General features: G+C 46.8%; 1 protein-coding gene across 1 annotated transcript in view; it reads left to right on the forward strand.

The window, feature by feature from the left end:
* The first annotated feature begins 1,057 nt into the window (after window positions 1–1,057).
* Hs3st2 (heparan sulfate-glucosamine 3-sulfotransferase 2) overlaps window positions 1,058–18,728 on the forward strand; it is a 104,357-nt gene continuing 86,686 nt past the window's right edge. The window contains exon 1 of the mRNA XM_028764301.1: window positions 1,058–1,980. Within this exon, the coding sequence (XP_028620134.1) occupies window positions 1,496–1,980 (485 nt within the window). The 5' untranslated portion in view covers window positions 1,058–1,495. The remainder of the gene's footprint in view (window positions 1,981–18,728) is intronic.

Here is an 18,728-nt window from a genome sequence, read left to right on the forward strand (position 1 = left end):
GGGGATGGAATTCCCACCTGGGATGCAGGTTTCTAACCAGGTTGGTCACTGGGAGCTGTTCTGCAGACAACCTCTTGGTAATCATTAGAAGTGGACGTGCTCTGTCCTTTATTTCTTCCTGCGTTGTCACTGTGAGGAAACCAGTTACACACTGGCCCTTATAGAGCGTCTGGTACCCTGGACAGCTCCCTGGGGAGCAGACCACCGCTAGGGGGCGGCCGCCAAGAGATGAATAAGTCGGCGGCTCTGGGGCTAGCTTGATTTCTAGGCCCAGTGTGTGTGTGTTGGGGTGGGGGCAGTGATGAGGTGGTGTGCGAATTGGATAGAGGTTTGTGCTCCACGAGTGCGAGACAGAGCGAGCCGCCTGGGTGTGAGTCAGCGCGCGGGTGCTAGGGGGCTCGGAAACTAGTCAGGGAATCTCACTCTCGCTTCGTTCCTCCACCCATCCATTTTGCACTGTGCGCCCGGGTCCCAGGCGTGTGCGCACACTGCACGATGCCAGATTCCAGGCTGTGTGAATTGGTTTGGCGAGATGGCTGGGAATGGGGTGTGTCCTTGTTGTGTTCCTATCCTCGGGTTAGGGGTATTCTCCTCTCCACCCTCTGCGGGGTGTTGAGGAGTGTCCGGATTAGAGTGATCTTGCTCCTGTGCTAGTGTATGCATAGTGCATGTGTGGGTAAGTGTAGTGGAACCGAGTGTCAGGGTTGGGTGCTTGCATCAGCACCCGGGTCTATGTCTAGGGTGGGTGTTGGTGTAATCTCGACTCAGGTGTCCAAAGACTGGATTGATGGGGGTGTCCACTCTCCCACAGGAGTACACGATATACCTGCCCACCCTTCCCTCACCGCTCCAAGCTGGCCAAGGCTCCGTAGGGAGAAGTCCGCATGGGGAGGACCTGGGGCGGTGTTGTACCTGAGAGGAATAAGAAAGTCAGGGTGCAAGGGGCGGGCCAGGTCCCCGGGCGCGGCGCGGGCTCGGGGGACCCGCGCGGCTGACGTCAGGCGACTCCTTAAATAGAGCCGGTAGCGCGCTCCACTCGGCATTTCCCGAGGAGCCAGAACGCGGCCCGCGCCAGCGCCACCGTCCGGTCCGATCATCCTCCCGCCGGCACTGCCGCGCGGCCGCAGAGCGTCCCCTGAAAGGCGCTCGGAGCATCCGGAATGGGGCTTCGGGTGCTGGGCGCGCTCCGAACCCGACGCGCGTGAGAGTCGAAGAGTGCCGGGAGCCGCCCCACTGTCCGGAGCCCCCATCGCTTAGTACCGGGAAATGCCGGCAATGCAGCCACCTGGTCCCCGAGGAGCCACCGTACCCGGGACCCCCGGGCACGGTGCTCGCCCAGGCCAGCAGCCCCCGGAGGAGATGATATCTCCTACGCCCAACCCGCACGGCGGGGACAGCGCCACGCGAGCCCTCTAGGCAATCGCAGAGCCACGCAGCAGCTCCGCCGCAGGTGCCACCTCGGAAACCATGACCCCCGGCGCGGGTCCATGGAGCTATGGCCTATAGGGTCCTGGGCCGCGCGGGGCCACCTCAGCCGCGGAGAGCGCGCAGGCTGCTCTTCGCCTTCACACTGTCCTTGTCCTGCACTTACCTGTGTTACAGCTTCCTGTGCTGCTGCGACGGTCTGGGCCAGAGCCGCCTGCTCGGCGCTCCGCGCTGCCTCCGCGGCCCCAGCGCAAGCGGCCAGAAACTTCTGGCGAAGTCCCGCCCGTGTGATCCCCCCGGGCCGACGCCCAGTGAGCCCAGCGCTCCCAGCGCGCTCGCGGCTGCCGCGCCAGCACCGCGCCTCTCCGGATCCAACCACTCTGGCTCCCCGAAGCCAGGCACCAAACGGCTGCCCCAAGCCCTCATTGTGGGCGTCAAGAAAGGAGGAACCCGGGCAGTGCTGGAGTTTATCCGCGTGCACCCAGACGTGCGGGCCTTGGGCACCGAGCCTCACTTCTTCGACAGGAACTACGGTCGAGGACTGGACTGGTACAGGTAAGAGGGCCAGGACAGCGCCACTCTGAGCTTTGGGTTCGCTCCATCCTTGGAGCCATTCCTTACCTTTCGAAAGCCGGCAAGTGGGATGTGGGGTGATTACTGTAGAGGGTCTACCCAGAACTTCCGGGAGACTGGCTCTTCAAGAGGTACTTTGAAGCTCAAAGGGAAAGGGCATTCCCTCTTGTCCCCCGGGTCCCTGGAAGTTAGGGGACATTTCCAGTCAAAACTAGGTGCTGGCTGGAGGGCTGCCTTCTTTGTCCAGTTTTTAGGGCGAATGGGGCTGTATTCCTAAGGCAAGAGGCTGTCTAACCACAGTTCTACTCCTATCCCTAAACTGATCTCCCCTGGCCTGTGTGGCACCTGGTGTTGAAAAAGGGAAATCGCCACAAAGGCCCTCTGTGATGATTCCGTCTAGGTGGGTTCTCATACTTAGGGCAAAATGAGAGTATGTCCTGAGTTCTTGCAATGAGAAGAATGACAGTCTCTGCTGCAGATATTCGCTACATTCTGGGCCCACTCCCCCAACAGTTCTAGTTAGTGTGCTTGGAGTATAGGAAGGAACCTTTTATTTTGGTCCTGTCTCTGACACATTGAGCAAGTTCCTTAAACTCTTCTAGCATTTCTTTCACCATCAATCACAAGGGGCTGGAAAATAGTTCTTGCCCTGCTTTCCTGACAAGTCTTTTTCAAAGTGTTTGAAAGATGTAAAAATGACCGTTGGAGGTGCTTTTAAAACAGTAGCCAACAGGCAGGATTTGGAAGATAGGCGGGCACTTTAGGTGAAGTAGGATTCTAGGAGTAGTCAGGTATGCCTAGAATGCTCACTCTTCCCTTGGACTTGTGCCAGCTAGAGTCCCTCTCTCCCCCAGAGGGTGGTGTCTGGACCTACAATGAGGCTTCATTAGGGTGTCAGCCTTCACTCTCCAGTGCCTCTGGTGTCCATTGGCCTTCACACATTGTGTTGTGCAGAATTGCAGGATAGGTCCATGGAGCGACTGAGTCAGGGCACCTCTGGGACTATAGTATTGTGTGTGAGCCTCAGAGATGTCACGGAGTCTACCTGAAGACATTCTAGACAGCTCTGAACAGTAATGCAATTCTGGAGGGATGCCGTGGTGGCTGCCACAGTCGCTGAGGCTGTTTCTTTTATTTTTCATATAAGATGAGACCCTTTACTCACTAGAGTCATAAGCATACTGGATAAAAAAAATTACACTGGAAAAGTCATAACAGAGAGTTCTGGATTTCCAAAGAAAGGGGGATCCACAGGAATGTCTTGTCACCTTTCTCAGCTAGCCCTGGCCAGCATAGCTACAACTGTTAGGAGCAAGGGATGGGACATGTGCAGTCTGTCCCCAAGAGGCAGACACATAGTTTGTAGTGGATCCAAGCAAGGAACTGCTGGCACACAGTCAGGTGTGGCTTCATGCCAGTGCTGATGGCCCACCATGCTTTCTGGACTGTGACTCATAGGTGCTCCATTTAGTTCTGTGCAAAGACTCTTTGAACCAGACCCCAGGGTACGGGCTGCAGAAGCATCCAACACCAGCACTCTGCTCAGGTCATCCTCAGCCACGCTCATTGCATACCAGGGTTTCCTCGATGGAAAATATGAAGATCATTATGAAACCTTTTCCCACGGTGGAGTGCTTTTTAAGTGCAAAATAGCAAAATTCTGAGCATCTAGCTTTTAGGTGATAAGCACCCATAAACACCACTATGTTGAGCCCAGGCTCCTTTTCCCCGTTTCTCTCTCCTCCACCAAACGGCATACCTCAGGCTTCCTTTCTGGAGCCTGTGTCATTCAGGGATGACTGCTTTTTATTTTTAACCTTGGCATGTGTGATTCTAAGCCAGCTTAGCTGTGAACCTTGGAGATGGGAGCCATGCCTTTTTTTTTCTTTCCTAGCACATTTGGATTCTGCTAAAATTCTCAGCTGAATCTTGGTAGGTTTTATTTAACATGAAGCACACTGACAGCTCCACTTCTTTCTCTCTCCCCTCCCCCTCTCCCCTTTCCTTCTTGATATTTCTAAAAGAAAGATTAGCCTGGAGGTCTGGTCATAACTATGATACCTATCAGTTTCCCAGGAAGGCTGGGAAGTCTACAGCACTCAGGAAAGGTCTGTGTGTTTTGTGCTTTTGAGGGGGGCTGGAAACCAGCACCCTTCAAAGTCAGTATTTCATACAGGGATTGCTGTTTCCTCAAAAGGTAATATGCTCCTCTGTTTTGGCACGGTTTCTCTTTGTTTTATCCTTTATAATCACTTAAGAGTAACATTCAGCAATTGCAGAAACTATGGGGATTCCTGGGATTCTTTACACTGTGTTCAAGGAGCCAGCCTTCTACCCACTGCTATGGCCTCGGTTTCCTAGGGTGGAGCCCATGAATGCAGTGGAGTCCATGATACTCTGCCCATTTTGAAGCTCTGGGGTACTTCTTAGGCCAGGCGGTCTAAATGCAGCTAGACAAAAGGAAAATAAGAATCACCGTCATGAAGATACAGGTGAGACATCTCCTCCATGAAGGCAGAATTGATATAGCCAGAGAGACACCATCAGCAAAAGGGACAAGCCAACAGAGCCCTCATCATTTTTGTTCCTGGATCCTAATCCTTTCCTGGGAACCGCCAAGCCAAATCACCCTCTGAGGACCCAGCTCTCTACAGAGGAATCCCTCTGAGAGTCTTCTGTGATCACACCTCACCTGTGTGTCTGGCCCGATTTCCCCTCTTCAAATTTCCTCCTGGATGCAGCCTTTGGACCCATGGGGTTTCCAGGTGGGAGCCACTAGCTGCTTGGAAGAAAAGGAGATGGGATACGAAGTTGATGAGGGTCCCAGGGTGGAACCCACTGTGTCAAAGACCAGAGATGACCTCTTTAGATGCTGTGTCATTTGGAAGATGATCACCTTGAGTCTCAGCTGCCTTCTCATGGGAATGAAGCCCATAATAATTGTCTTGGGTTTGAAGAATGCATGGAACATTGCATATGAAAGTGCCATTGGAGGGGGGGTGGACTTTGGTATATAGAGATAAGCCAATGATGTTACTACTGTTGCCACGATTGCTGCTGTTCCACTGCCAATATTCCTGTTATTGCCATTAATACTACTGCTAACACAACTGTTAGAGTTGTACCTGCTGCCACTGCCAAATGTGGCCAAAGAACACATCACTAAAGAAAAAACTTCACACTTCCCTTTTTTCACGTGTGTGTGTGTGTGTGTGATGCATGTGTGTGTGTGTGTGATGCATGTGTGTGTCTGTGGGTGCATGTATATGTGTGAGTACATGCATTGAAGGTAGAAGTTGAGTTGTTCTTGTTTTTTTTGAAACAGGGGGGTCTCTCACTGAACCTGAAACTCAATGATTCTACTAGGGAGAATGACCAGCAAGCCTCAGGAAAATGCCTCCCCAGCAAAGAGATTATAGAAACTCGCTACTGGGTTTTGGGTTTTATGTGAGTTCTGGGACCTGAACTGAGGACCCTCATGCTTGTGTGCACTGCAAGCGCCTTAGAAGCCAAGCCACTCCCTCAGCCCAATATGTTCCTCTTTCTTACTTCCTTTCTGTACTCTTCCCCCCCCACCTCTCCCACCCTTGCTTCTTGCTCTCCCCTCCCTTCCCGTCATCTTCTGTTTCTTAACTTTGCATTGATAGAATTTTGCCTCATATTTCTGATTATTGAGAACAATGCCTGACTTGGTCTTTTACATCACATGAAAGCCATGTAGGACACTTTATGTGGAAACACTCAACATTTCACATAAGATACTGCTGTTTTACGAAAGTTTGCCTCTGATCCAGACTATTTGAAATGTTTGTCATTTGTAGAGAAATATGAACAGTATCGTGTCCAGGAATCTTTAGGGTTGAAGAGGAAGGTGAGTTCTGTTTTAAGTGTCTCAATTCCACTAGCCCTATGGGTTGGTAGGGTATATATATAGAGGAAGGGAATCTTTGCTAAATGCATTAAAATTCCAACTAGAGAAAGCTAATACATGATAATTAACTCTACATTGCTATCCAACTTGTTATTAATTTTAGATGCCGTCTCTTATCTCTGTTTGCTTTCTTGCTCAGTGTCGGTGTGTTCTTGGGACTGTATAAGACAAGCAGACACAGGATTTGCCCCAGAGGTAATGCTCTAAGTAAGACAAAGAAGGAAAAGCACAGGATGAAATCTACCACATTATCAAGCTCATGTAAATCAGTGACTCATATGTAATAGCAAAGCCAAACTCTGGCACAGCAAGCCTTAGGAGGAAGCCCACAGGCAGGAGACAGGGGCCTTCTGCATGAAGAAGACACAGAAGGCTTTGCCATCTCATAACAAACTGAACCGCACACTCAACAGACTGACCTATGCTCATTGTGTGTACCAGTGATCTGTGACCCCTGCCCCCACATGTGTGGTCTCCTGTACAGCATCTTTGAGGACATACCTTTGTTTTTTAAATGAGTCCAGGGGAATGTAACCTTTCTGATTAAATGAAGCCATCGAGTCTGGAAATGTCTTTCTGTCAGCCTCACAGCACACTGGAGGTATATTAGTTAGTTCCAGCTTTTGTACCACTCTTCTCAGTCACCAAATGGGCCAGAAGAGCTGTTGGTACTCAGGGAAAGTTTGGGGGTGGGGGTGGGGGAGCGGGACTTTGTCCCACTTCTCTTTGGAGCTTCAAAGGACTGCATGATCTGGGAATGAAGAATGAGATCCCCCCCCCCAAGATCTTTGCTTGAGGTTGTGAAGTGAAGAAGACCCCAACAGGCCCTGAGATTTTCACCGAATACACCTTGTTAATACTGTTTGTGGTGTTACAATAGAAAAACAAAACACTTACTAGAGAAGGTAAGACGCATAGCTGTTTTTGTTTTAGTTTTCTGAGATTAGAATGTCTTATAATGAATGGTTGATGTCCTGGCTTCCATGAAATACTCTGCTTCCACCTTGGTCACAGAACCACTTCCTACCACACACTGTCTTTTGCCTTTAGAGCCTGGCTTCCCCAGTCACCCTGAAATTTACCAGTCTTCCAAAGAACCACCAACTAGATGGAAAAATACCCAACATGGAATCTCTGTAGTCAGCAGTGGGGGTGGGGCGGGGTGGAGGCAGGGTTTGGGGGGTGTCTCTGTTGGGAGCTGTACCCATTTTGAAATTTCAAGTGTTACCATGCCATCTCCCTGAAAGCATCTATTTTACTACTAGGGAGTGGGTGGGGCAGATGCTCACCGGAGATGAGCTGCTGTGATGTTCTCCATGGGCAGCTGTAAAGAAGCCCTTACTTACATAGATTGGGAGGTACATCCCAAGAGCTCCTATCCATTCTGGTGCAGAGTCAACGCCAATAGGTGCCGTTTCCTGAGGTATTGCTAATGTTCTCTGCAGCCCATGTTCGGCAGTGTTGAATAGCGTTCTTCCCTTGGTTAGCCCTCCATGAATCATTTCTGAATGATTGAGTGACAGAGTGGGTGTGGAGGGGCGGAAGCACACAGCTCCCTATTGATCCGGATCTGCTGGAGGACTTGGAGGGGAGGCCAGCTCTCTGTGTGATGGCTCACAGCCAGTGGGGAAGGAAGAGGGAGGTAGATAAGCAGACACTCACAGGCTGTGAATCAGGCCAGAGGGCTCTAAAAGGTCATGCAGCCAGGCTAAGTTTGTGGCACCCACCGTTTCCCCCAGAGCTAACTCTGAGGTGGGTTAATCCATTTATTTGTCAAACGCCCACCATTGGCCAGGCTCAGTGCCAGGCTGCTGTGGGCTGGCTCTGCTGCCACTCTTTTCTCCTAATGGGCTATGCTGATGGGCTGGAGAGCTTTGTAGTCCATGAGCAGTTTGACAAGGTGGGTAAAAGCCACCAGTGAGTGGAAATAACTTAGCATTTCAGAGGTAATTGCTGCCTGTCAGGCTACACAGCTGGGCTGTTGGTCCAATGCTTTACTCCTCAGGGCTTTCTCTGTGGGATAATGGGACAAGGTGGGGAGCCGAGGGCTCTGTGAGAGCACATTCTCCCAGGGCGCATGGCCAGATGTGCTGGTTTGGTCGTGGGGGCTTTGGCATCATGTGGGGTTCCTATGTACACATTAGCTGTTGTATCTTCTCAAACTTCCAGCCAGAGGCTCTGACAATGGTTTTTGCTCAGCTCCCATCTGTGCCGTAGGTGGAGTCTGGAGGGATGTCCTCTACTGTCTCCCAATCCATGGCAATGCTCCCATTTTGGAGGGATGACTCCAGCATTTTCTAGACTTCAGTCATTACAGTGCACAACCTCTATTGTCATTTCTTAATATTTGCGTTTCAGTGATCTCATTTAAAATTGCAAGGATGTTTAGCTGAGAGTGAGCCGAGTGTAGAAGAGAGAGGTTTGATCAAGGAGCACAAGGTTCTGGTGAGCTAGTGCATCGGAGAGTGAACGAAAATGACACCGATGCATGCCACAATAAAAAAAAAAAATACCTAGGAGAATTCTGAATGCTCCTCTATAAAGAACTGATAAATGGCTGAGGAGAGAGATTTATCTAACCTGACGTACGTGCGACACACTGTATCTGTGTGTTGAAATACCAGGTGGTAACTAACCCCTTATGTTAGACTTCCGTTACTGTAACAAAATACCAGAGACAAACAAGCAACCTTAGAAAGGAAAATCTTATTTGGGCTCATGGTTTTAAAGGTTCCATCTCACAAATTGCTCCATTCTTACAGTATGTGCTAAGGCAGTATACCATGGTGAGTAGGTAGGGGAAGCCCTAACCTCACGGCTGGGAACACAGGAGATGGAGAGAAAGGATCTAGATTCCTACTATTCTCTCCAAGGACACATCCCAGAGACCTAATACCTTCCACAGAACCCAACCTCTTTTTTTTTTAAAAAAATATTTCTTTTATATTTTGAGATTATACTATAATTATATCATTTCCCTCTCTTCTTTCTCCCCCCAGACATTCTCATTTGCACCCCTTACTCTCTTTCAAGTTCATGGCCTCCTCTTTCATTATTTGTTGTTACACACACATGTATACACACATGCACACACACATATGTGTGTTCATATATATGTGTGTGTATTACATAAATATAGACTGTATAATATTAATTGTATGTATGTTTTTGTGGCCCACCATTTGGTATTGGATAACAAGTTAGTATGCTCTTCCCCAGGGAAGACTCTTTCTCAGCATTCTTAGGTTGCCTATTGTTCTTTGTGTAGGGTTGTGGCTGTTGTCCTTGTTCATGCCACGGTTAGGCAACCATGCTAGTGAGACTTTCTGGGTGTAGCTTCCTGATGTTGCCAGGATACATAATCTCACAGTAAACTCCACGTTCTTACAGTCTTTCCAATGCCTCTTCTGCAATGTTTCCTGAGCTCTAGGTGCAAGATTGTTATATAGATGTATCCACTGTGACAGAGCCACAGCCGCATCTTGATTGGCTGAGGTTTTCTGTAATGGTCTCTGGAGGTCTGCTCCGAAGAGAAGTTTCCCTGAGGGGTGAAAACTACACTTATTTGTAGGTGTAAAAAAAACCAATATTTATAACATAGTTGGGGATTGTGCTGTGGCAGTTATAGGTTCTCCTCCACGATCCATCCGTTGGCTTGGTTTTCAGTAGCAGGCATGATCTCCCTCTTGTTGAATGGATTTTAAGTCCAATTAGAGAGCCATTGGTTATCACCAAGGTATATGTGCCCCTACTGCACCCTTGGTTTGCTGGTCCTTGATGAAGTTCATAGGAATAATTGCTGGGTAGGACTGTTGGTTGCTGCTCTTCTTTGGAACCTTTCTGAGGTGCCTTCTGGTATCATGAAGGCCAGTCCCCAGCAGGAAGCTTCCAGGCCAGTTTCAGTTCAGAGGCCTCTGGGCCCTGTAGGACACCCTTCCCCCATAAAGGTTCCATCATTCCAGAAGCATCAACCCTTAAACACATCCTTGAGCAACATTTTCTATATCCAAATCATGCTGCCACCTAATACTTTATTTTATGCACCAATTAAAAATAAACATACATTTTAAAATTAGATGATTTTACATGTTAGAGAGTTTATAGAGGACATTGGAGGAGGAAAATAGGGAGTGGGTATACTCATATTTATTGTATACACGAATAAATTCTCTAGAGTAAACAAAAATTATACTCTTTCATAAAGAAAATGCCTTCGTTTTTTTAGTCCCTATTTTGGAGTAAATAGCACACTGTGTGCAATGCAGCTGGAAAGTGATGAGGGAAAGCATACATGCTCACCTTGTGGACACAGAGCTTCTCTTTTGAGAAGAAATGACAAGTCCCCATTGAATATTTCCAATGATGTTATCTATCTGTAAAGCCAATGAATTCTACGCAAATACATTCCAAATAAATATATTTACAAAGCAACTTCATTTAAATTTCCAAAATGGAAAGCAGTATCAAATCTGAAGGTAATCTCCAAACAGTCAGGCTGAGAACAAAGCAGTGTTATTGAGTCTTTATCAAAGAGCATACTGGAATGTTCCATACCTACAGCACTCTCTGTCTTTAGCTGGGGGTACTAGGAGATGCTAATAGGTTGAAAAAATATTGGTATCAAACTGAGGAAGCCCTTCTTCCTGTGACCAGTAGGGATGCAACCGCAGTTTAAATGATGATAGATTTCTTTTCTGTGATGTAGTGGCATTTTTTCAGATTCTCCGAGGAACGACAGCAGGACACAACCGACATCATGAGAAACATGGCTGGAGTTTGTAGAACATCCAACTTAAGTGAGTGCACCAGTGGCTCTGCATTTCTTAGGTTCCTTTGATGTGTTAATGATTGGGAGAGAAAAGCAAAAAGAAAACTCAGAACAAACGCAGTGATGAGAGAAGTATTGGTTCACAAGGGCATCCAGGCTTCCAAAGAGCCAAGCTTCCCCCAAGAATCTCTATGGTGTGTATTTAAAGGAAGAAATACACTCAACCACAAAGCTTCCTTGTTATTCCCACTATTGGGGAATAAACCAAAGCCACCCTCCCCCCACCCACATCCCCTACCCACACCCACACTCTCTGCTGCCTCTGCTACACAGTCTATGACAGTCACTTCAATCTACTTTGTGCCTAACTGCAGCCAAGATATCAGTGTTAAAATTGGAGAAAAGTTGTTTTTGTTAGGGCATCAGAAACCTACAGGAGGGCGGCTCTGGAGTATTTCTATATCTATTTTGAGGTTTACATGAGGCAGGGTACTTCTTTAAAATAGATCTCTGGGGCTGAGGAGACGGCTCAGTCAGGAAAGCGCTTTCCATGCAGGCATGAAGACCTGATTTTAAGCCTCAGTGTCCAGGTAAAAAGCCAAATGTGGTAACACTTTTGTAATGCCAGTGCTGAGGAGGCAGGGCCCGGTGAGATACTATGGCTCCCACAGAATGACACCAAAGCTGATGGACACACATGCACACACACTGATTGTATCCACAGCCACAAAAACCTGTGTGCAGAATTCTGTCTCTTTCATTCCATTGTGAAGACACAAGATCTTAGAGTTTGAATCTGAAGTCGTCCCATGATATGCTTTGAACATGCACTCCTGGCTGGTACTATTGGTTTTGGACCATGGAGTCTTTAGGAGGTGAGCTTGGTGGGTGGAAGTGGATGGTGAGGGGCTGTTGGTGGCTACCCAGTCCCAGATTTGGTCCCATACCAACTTCTGGGTCTACTGCAGTAAGAACTGTTGCTGTCCCGGGCTCCTGTTGCCGTGTACTCCTTCATGCCACTTCTGCCATGACAGATGGAACCCACTGGAGCTGTGAGCCAAAATAGTCTTCCAACCTTACATTGTTTCTGTAAACAATTGCATGAAGAATGTATGTGGGAAAGAGCAGGGCAGCAGCTCTGCTTCCCCAGTCTACACTAATGTCCCTGAGCTGAGAGTGGAAGAGCATATACACCCACTGGGGAAACAGTCCCTGGGAGTTTGTCTATGTTGTTAACAGACATAACAGGGTGCCTATGACAAGACACCCTGGTCCTACCTTTAATGGGGCAGTAGTTATCAATACTGCTGGGGAGATGGCTTCTTGCTACTGAGTGTTTCCCTGCTGTTAGGGCTCACTGCCAGGCTAAGAGCCCTGATCTATTGTGAGGCTGGAGTCAAATGAATGGACATTGACATTTAGAAGTTATGCCTCCTAGTTGAGCTGGGAGCCTCAAAAAAGAATGAAAAGATATACAGATGGATACATAGATAGATAGATAAATAGACAGATACAGTGTGTGTGTGTGTGTGAGAGAGAGAGACAGAGAGAGAGAGAGAGAGAGAGAGAGAGAGAGAGGCAGATAGACAGAGAGAGAGACAGACAGCTGACAGACAGACAGAGAATCAGATTTAAGGGGTGTATTCGATAAACTTAAAAAGAAGAAGGAAACAGAAACTACAGTGCCCTCCCCTCCCCTTAATGGCAGGCTTTTCCAACACACCTAGTAGATGCCTAAAACCATGTGTAGTGTGAACATACACACTATAGTTTGTCTCATACTTGAATATATAATAAAATTTGATATATAAATTAGACACTGTTAAAGATGACTAGCAATAACCATGAAAACATTTGTAACAATGTACTACCATAACTACTTGTAAGCTGTGTCCTCTCTCTCTCTCTGTCTCTCTGTCTCTTTCCCAGCATCTTATTGAACCTTAAGTTTTTCATTTAAGGAAGCACTTCTTGGCTTCTCCTTGGCATCTCCAAAATCTCCAGCCCCACTACCCTTGCAGACTGGGGCTATGATTAAGTAAAATGGGGGCCAGTGGGACCCAGGTACTGAGAAACTGTGTGCATTAGTTACCTTTCCTATTACTGTATTACTGTGACCAAATACCGAGAGATGAGCCTGATAGAGGAGGGAGAGAGTTTGACTAACAGCTTTAGAGGTCATCTGCCCCATGTCCACGGGCAGAGCATCATGGTGATGAGAACATGGGTAGGGCAGAGGGACCTCTTATCTCATGGCAAAAGGAAGCTGGGAGGGAGGAAGGGAGGGAGGGAGGGAAAGAAGGAAGAAAGAGAGATGGAGGGAGAGTAAGAAGAAGACAAGGAAAAAGACAAGGTAGGGGAGAAGAGGAGACAGGAAGTGTCCAGGAACAAGATTTTCCCCAAGGAACTACTTCTGACAACTAGGCTTCACTTCCTACAGCTTCAAGATCCTCTCAAATCAGTGCCACGAGATTAAAAAAAAAAGCATTCAACATCAGAATCTGTGGGAGGCACTTAATACTCAAATAATAACTTTATGATAGTCCATCTGATGACTGAGGCAGTTACTGAGTAATGGGTAGGCAGCATACACAGTGTGGATACATTGCATAACAGGATGATTCATTTCCCAGTTAAAATATATCAGGATGGAAATGCCATAACGTTATTCATTGTAATGAACAGTCAAAAGTAACAAATTCTTGTATTCTGGAATTTCATGTTTAATATGTTTGAATTATACTGCACCAGAAACTGCAGAAGACTAAACTATAGACAAGGGCATGAGTAGCTATAAACAGCAATCAAAACCTCAGACTCTGAAATCAGGAAGGCTGTGTTGGCACCTCTGCTCCAGTGCTTGCTGGTATGTGTTCACTGACCACACCAACCAATTGCTTCTCTTTGGCACAGCGTTCTGTGTGCACCCTAGGCCTCAATCATACTGACTGTTGAGTAAGGAAGCAGTGAAGATTCAATGGACAATAAAAGTACTCCAAGTATTTCTTATACAAAACCTATCCAATAAGCATTAACTATGATTATTGACCACTCAGTCCTTCATTGAACTTTTGTTGATTTCAACGCTAATGACACAGGGATGAGCAGTGCTCAGGTCCTGCCTCTTGGAGTCTCACTTGTTGATGGGTTTTGAGATGTTCGTGATGCTTGTATACACAAGTCAGAGAGCACCAAGATAGGTGGACCGGGAGAACCAGAGTAGAATGGAAAGAAGATGGAATCTAGCTGGAGGAAGGAAGACTTCCTGGAAGAGATGATGTGTGATCTGAGCCCAGAAAAGCAGATTGCCAGAGATGCTGTCCTACAAGCTGATGAAGAGGTGTCCCTCTGGGGATGTTGTGCCTAAACATACTCTCTTCTGGAGACAGCAAAACCAGAATTTAAGCTCCCTCTGCTGAGTGACTGGTCACTTGTTATGTGTCAAACACACACTAAGCCTCAGAAAGAAGGAGCTTGTTTTAAGGAGCTGACTGGGGAAGACAAGCTAGGGAAACCCGAGCAACAGAAACTCCCAGACAGAACCTGTGTAGTCACAGAGGAGAGCCCACCAGGAAGGAAAGGGCAGCGAGAACCTTCCCAGCTGAGGCCTAAGATTGAGGGAGTTTGCAGCTGCCATCGCCTCTACTGGGATTCTTTCTCCACCAGTGGCTACCAGATTTGGTTCTTTTTTGTAACACAGGTCTCAGCTGATACATGTGTTACCTCCTCAAACACAAAAGCAAAGGAAACAAACCCTTGTTTTGCCATCTGCTGGAAGTCAGCTCTCCTTCACCCATCTGTAACGTCTTCGCTGCCTTACTTTATCTACTCCATGCTTCTTGCTATAATTCAAATGTGTCTTGATCACTCTCTTTTGACTTTGAAAGCTCCCTAGGTGCAGAGAGACCTTGCCTGTTTCATTTGCAGGTATCTCTGGAAGGTTAGAGTTAGAGCCTGGCACACAGTAGGTTTTCAATAACTATTAGTTGCTTGTGAGTATCCTCAGGTGTGAGGCATGGCTGACATCATGAGTTTGTTCTGAGTCCACTAGTAATGTCCGTCTCTTTATTTGGATTGTCTCATGGGCTCTGGTGGAGTGGAGTGAGAAAATACAGACTTTGGATGTTTAAGGCTTGATCATCATGTCATCAGATGCCCGTTGAACACCTACTATGTACCAAATTATGCAGTAGTCATAGAAGAGAGAAGTGAAACATGTAGAAAAAAGCCCCTAACCTCGATGGTCAACAGTAAGATATGTCTGTGTCAGCGACAGCAAGTGTGACAGAGAGAGTGTGGGGAAGAAAGGTGTTGGTGGGGACAAGGTATTCAGCTGTCAATGGTTAGAACGGGCCTCTCTGAGATGGTGATATTTTCGATAAAATGTAAAGGATTCCCCAGGACAAAGAATACTGTAATTTAATGGAAAGAACCTTTGCTAAAGAGAAAAACAAATGCAAATCTTTCACTGGCATCAAAGTTAGTGGAGTGATGACAATAACCATCTGGTTTTCATGTTTTAGTCTAGCTTTAAACTTGCTAGGTAGCCAAGAATTACCTTGAACTTTGGAGCCTCCTACCTCCAGCTCTTGAGTGCTGGGGTTACAGGATCACAACATGGTGTCTGTGTTTTAATGCAGTGTTGAGCACAGAAGTAGGACTTTGCATGCTGGCCAAGCAGTCTGCCAACTGAGTGACGCGTCTAGTTCCTGCCTCGTTTTAACAGGCTCTGCTGAGCTGCTCTGAAGGGAGGGCAAAGCAGGAACAGGAAAGGAGCCTCTGCCATAGTGACAGATGCCCAGCGTGGTCTGAAAATGTGACTGCAGGATTGGTTGATGAGGGCAAGGTATGGGGGACGAGTCAAGCAAGATGATGGCTGTGAGAGTTAGGGTGATGTAGGACATGTTGCCATTGAACACAAATGACTGAGCTATAGTACATTTGTGGCTTCTCTCTGTTAAACTTTTAAAGTCCATTGCAAGTGACAAGCTGAAGTTTGAGCCTAACCCTTCCAAATTCAACCTCTTGCCTGACTTTCCAAGCATCCATCCACAAGGGTGGCTGCTATGTTCAACTGTAACCTGGATTCTTCATTCCCAAATAGGTGGATGATGGCAGAGCCATCCTAAGGGGGCTTTGGGCCCATTTTATACTGTTTGGATAACCTCTTGACATCCTTTGAAGGATCCTGTCCAACCCTCAAAAGACACCTGTCACTTATATGTGTCACCCAGTTTCTTTTCTGCTCTAGACCCTCCCACAGGTATGACAAGGTAGCTGTCATGATGGTGTTATCAGATTGGAGACCGATGCTTGTGATTTCTTTCAGCAGAACTGAACACTAGCATGGCTCTAAGATAGTCGGGTTCCAACTCTCCAGGACTTCTCCCAGGCTGCTGAAGCATAGGGGATGCTCTCTGCCTTGGCAGCCTCTTTGCAGTGTGTTTCTGCTTTGATGGCTTTAATGAAGATATGAAATCATCTAACAGCTTTCATTTTGCTCAGGCGAGATGACTTAAAGTGGAGGCAGCATTTCCCAGGATCAATCCCCATCTTCAGAAGTGGTTGGTTAAACTCTGCAGTTACAGCCACTTCTCACTGGAATGGTGTGGGATCTGAATTATTAATTCTGTGAAAAATGAGTTAAGTCTCCACAGAGCTCTGTAGTGGCACCAGCCCTGCTCTGGGTGCCTTTCTCATATTTCTCTAGCACAAACATCTCAGTTAAATCTTAGGAAGCATGGCTAGATCTTTCTCTGTTAGTCATTTTGCTGAGGGAAAGAACTATGTCAGGTTTCTTAGAGATAGGCACTTCTATCAAAGGCACTTACAGGTTCTTGAACTTGGGACTCATTCTAATGACAACTGTGCAAATAAGGTTATGTCTAAGCAGATCCACCTCTCCCTTTTGGCTAATGCCAAGAGAAATATGTAGGATTGGGACACCCTGAGCTATCTGAGAACATGGCACAGGAAGCTGGAGGCAGGGACTGAGTCTCACGGAGTTGCTAGTTCAAAGCTTCAAAAATGGGATATTCTTGTGGGCTCTATGGGTCAGAAATGAATGAATGATGCTGGCCAACAAAAATCAGGAACTCATCCCAAAGACCTAAGCCCCGTTTCAACATCCTTGTATCACTAAATCCTTACTTCTTTCTCTTCTCCCTTCCCTTCCTCTCTCTCCCCTCCTTCTTTTGCCCTCCTCCCTTTTTTCTCTCTGTCATCCTTCCTCCTTTTTAAAAATGAATAGATTGAGTGGTGCATACCCATAACTCCAGAACTGGGGGGGCTGGGGTAGGAGGATCATAAGTTAGAGGGCAGTTGAGGCTATATAGCAAGTTCAAGGCTAGTCTGGCTACACAGTAAGACCTTGCCTCAAAAAACCAACCAACCAACCAACCAACCAACCAACCAACCAACCAGCCAACCAACCAACCAGATGGTGAGCTCCCTATTTGTAGTTGTGTCTTACTGATTCAAAACTTCTTACAGAGATGGTGTGTGTGCAGGCCGTTACTGGTCACCTGTCTTTTTGAAACTGGAGGAGTGGTTTCAGAAGCAGACGCCACTGACCCTCTGCTACTGATACTCTGTGATGGGTGTTGCTCCATTCTCCTAAGCCTTGGGTTGTTTTATATGAGATGAAGATCTCAAGGGCTCTCACAACGTAGCTCTCTGAAGTAAACTGATTGAACACAACCATGTTAGACTGTACTGTTATTCCCTTTGCTCCTCCTTCTAGAGTTGTGGTTGAAGTAGGTACGATTATTGGTTACTTGTGGCCTTGCCAAGAAAAGAGCAGACTTTCACTGTCATGATGTGGACCTTCCACAGTATGTGGAAAGCTACAGTCTTCTCAGTTGGGTCAATGAGGAAAAGAATAATCCAGAGGCAGGATGATACAGGATTGGTGAGTCCTATTTGGTTCTATTCCTGGACCCCAGGAAGAGAGCCGGCAGTCTGTGCTGCTCCTTGTCAGTCACCTGCATGATTGAAGCATCCCTGATCACGCCTCAGGCTCATGCTGCCATGTTTCCAATAGCTGATTTTCTCCATCCTTCCACATACTTCTCCTGGCACTAGCATCTGGATGGCATGGGTGCTTATAGGTTCATATTTTAGAGGTGATCTTGCTTGTGGTAAATGTCAGAGTCCCTCTGATTCTGGAGGCTTAATAGATGGAATCTATCCTGGAAAGGGAGAGCTTCTTGACAAGAAGGGGTTGGGGAATATGCAGGGGTGGAGCATAAAAGTTCAGCCTAGAAGAATCTCTGTTGATCAATACTCAGTGTGTACTGGGAAGATAGAGGAGCATTGGGGTTCAGAAGGGTAAATGTTGACGAAGAAAGAAAAGTCACGACAAGAAAAGCTATCCAGAGATCAAGAACAGATGGCCTGCCAACGTCAAAACCAAGTGAAGCATTAGTGTTAAGGATGGGATTGTGTGTTTAGCACTAGGAGCCAGTGACGGACAAGCCAGAAAGTCATCAGTCATCCTCAGAGGCAGTGTCCATATACCTCCTCATTCATGGGGCTTTCAGCTATCTTTCTAAAAGCTAACACCTTGTTTTCCAACCTCCGGTCATTCCTCTACCATCTTCATGACTTACTTTTGCATGTACCTACAAATATCATTTACTCTATGTTCTATTAAGGACCTCTCATAATTTCTACTCACTTACATTTACTAAAAATGAAACTTCAAGAGGCTGGGGAGATAGCTTGTTCAGAAAAATATTAGCTGTACAAGTATGAAGACCTGAGGTCCATCCACAGAGCTATGTATAACAGACATATAAAGTGATATGCATCCATCAGTAACTCCAGCATTGGACTGCAGAGACACGAGGATTCTGGGGACTTGCCACCCAGCCAATATGGCTAATTTGATAAGCTCCAGATTCAATGAGAAACTGTGCCTCAAATATATATATATGTATATATATATATGTAGATAGATAGATAGATAGATAGATATAGATACATCTATAGATACATACATACACACACACACACACACACACACACACA

The sequence above is a fragment of the Grammomys surdaster genome, unplaced genomic scaffold (genome assembly GCF_004785775.1).
Source record: "Grammomys surdaster isolate TR1022 unplaced genomic scaffold, NIH_TR_1.0 142, whole genome shotgun sequence".
In the NCBI taxonomy this organism is placed as follows: domain Eukaryota; kingdom Metazoa; phylum Chordata; class Mammalia; order Rodentia; family Muridae; genus Grammomys; species Grammomys surdaster.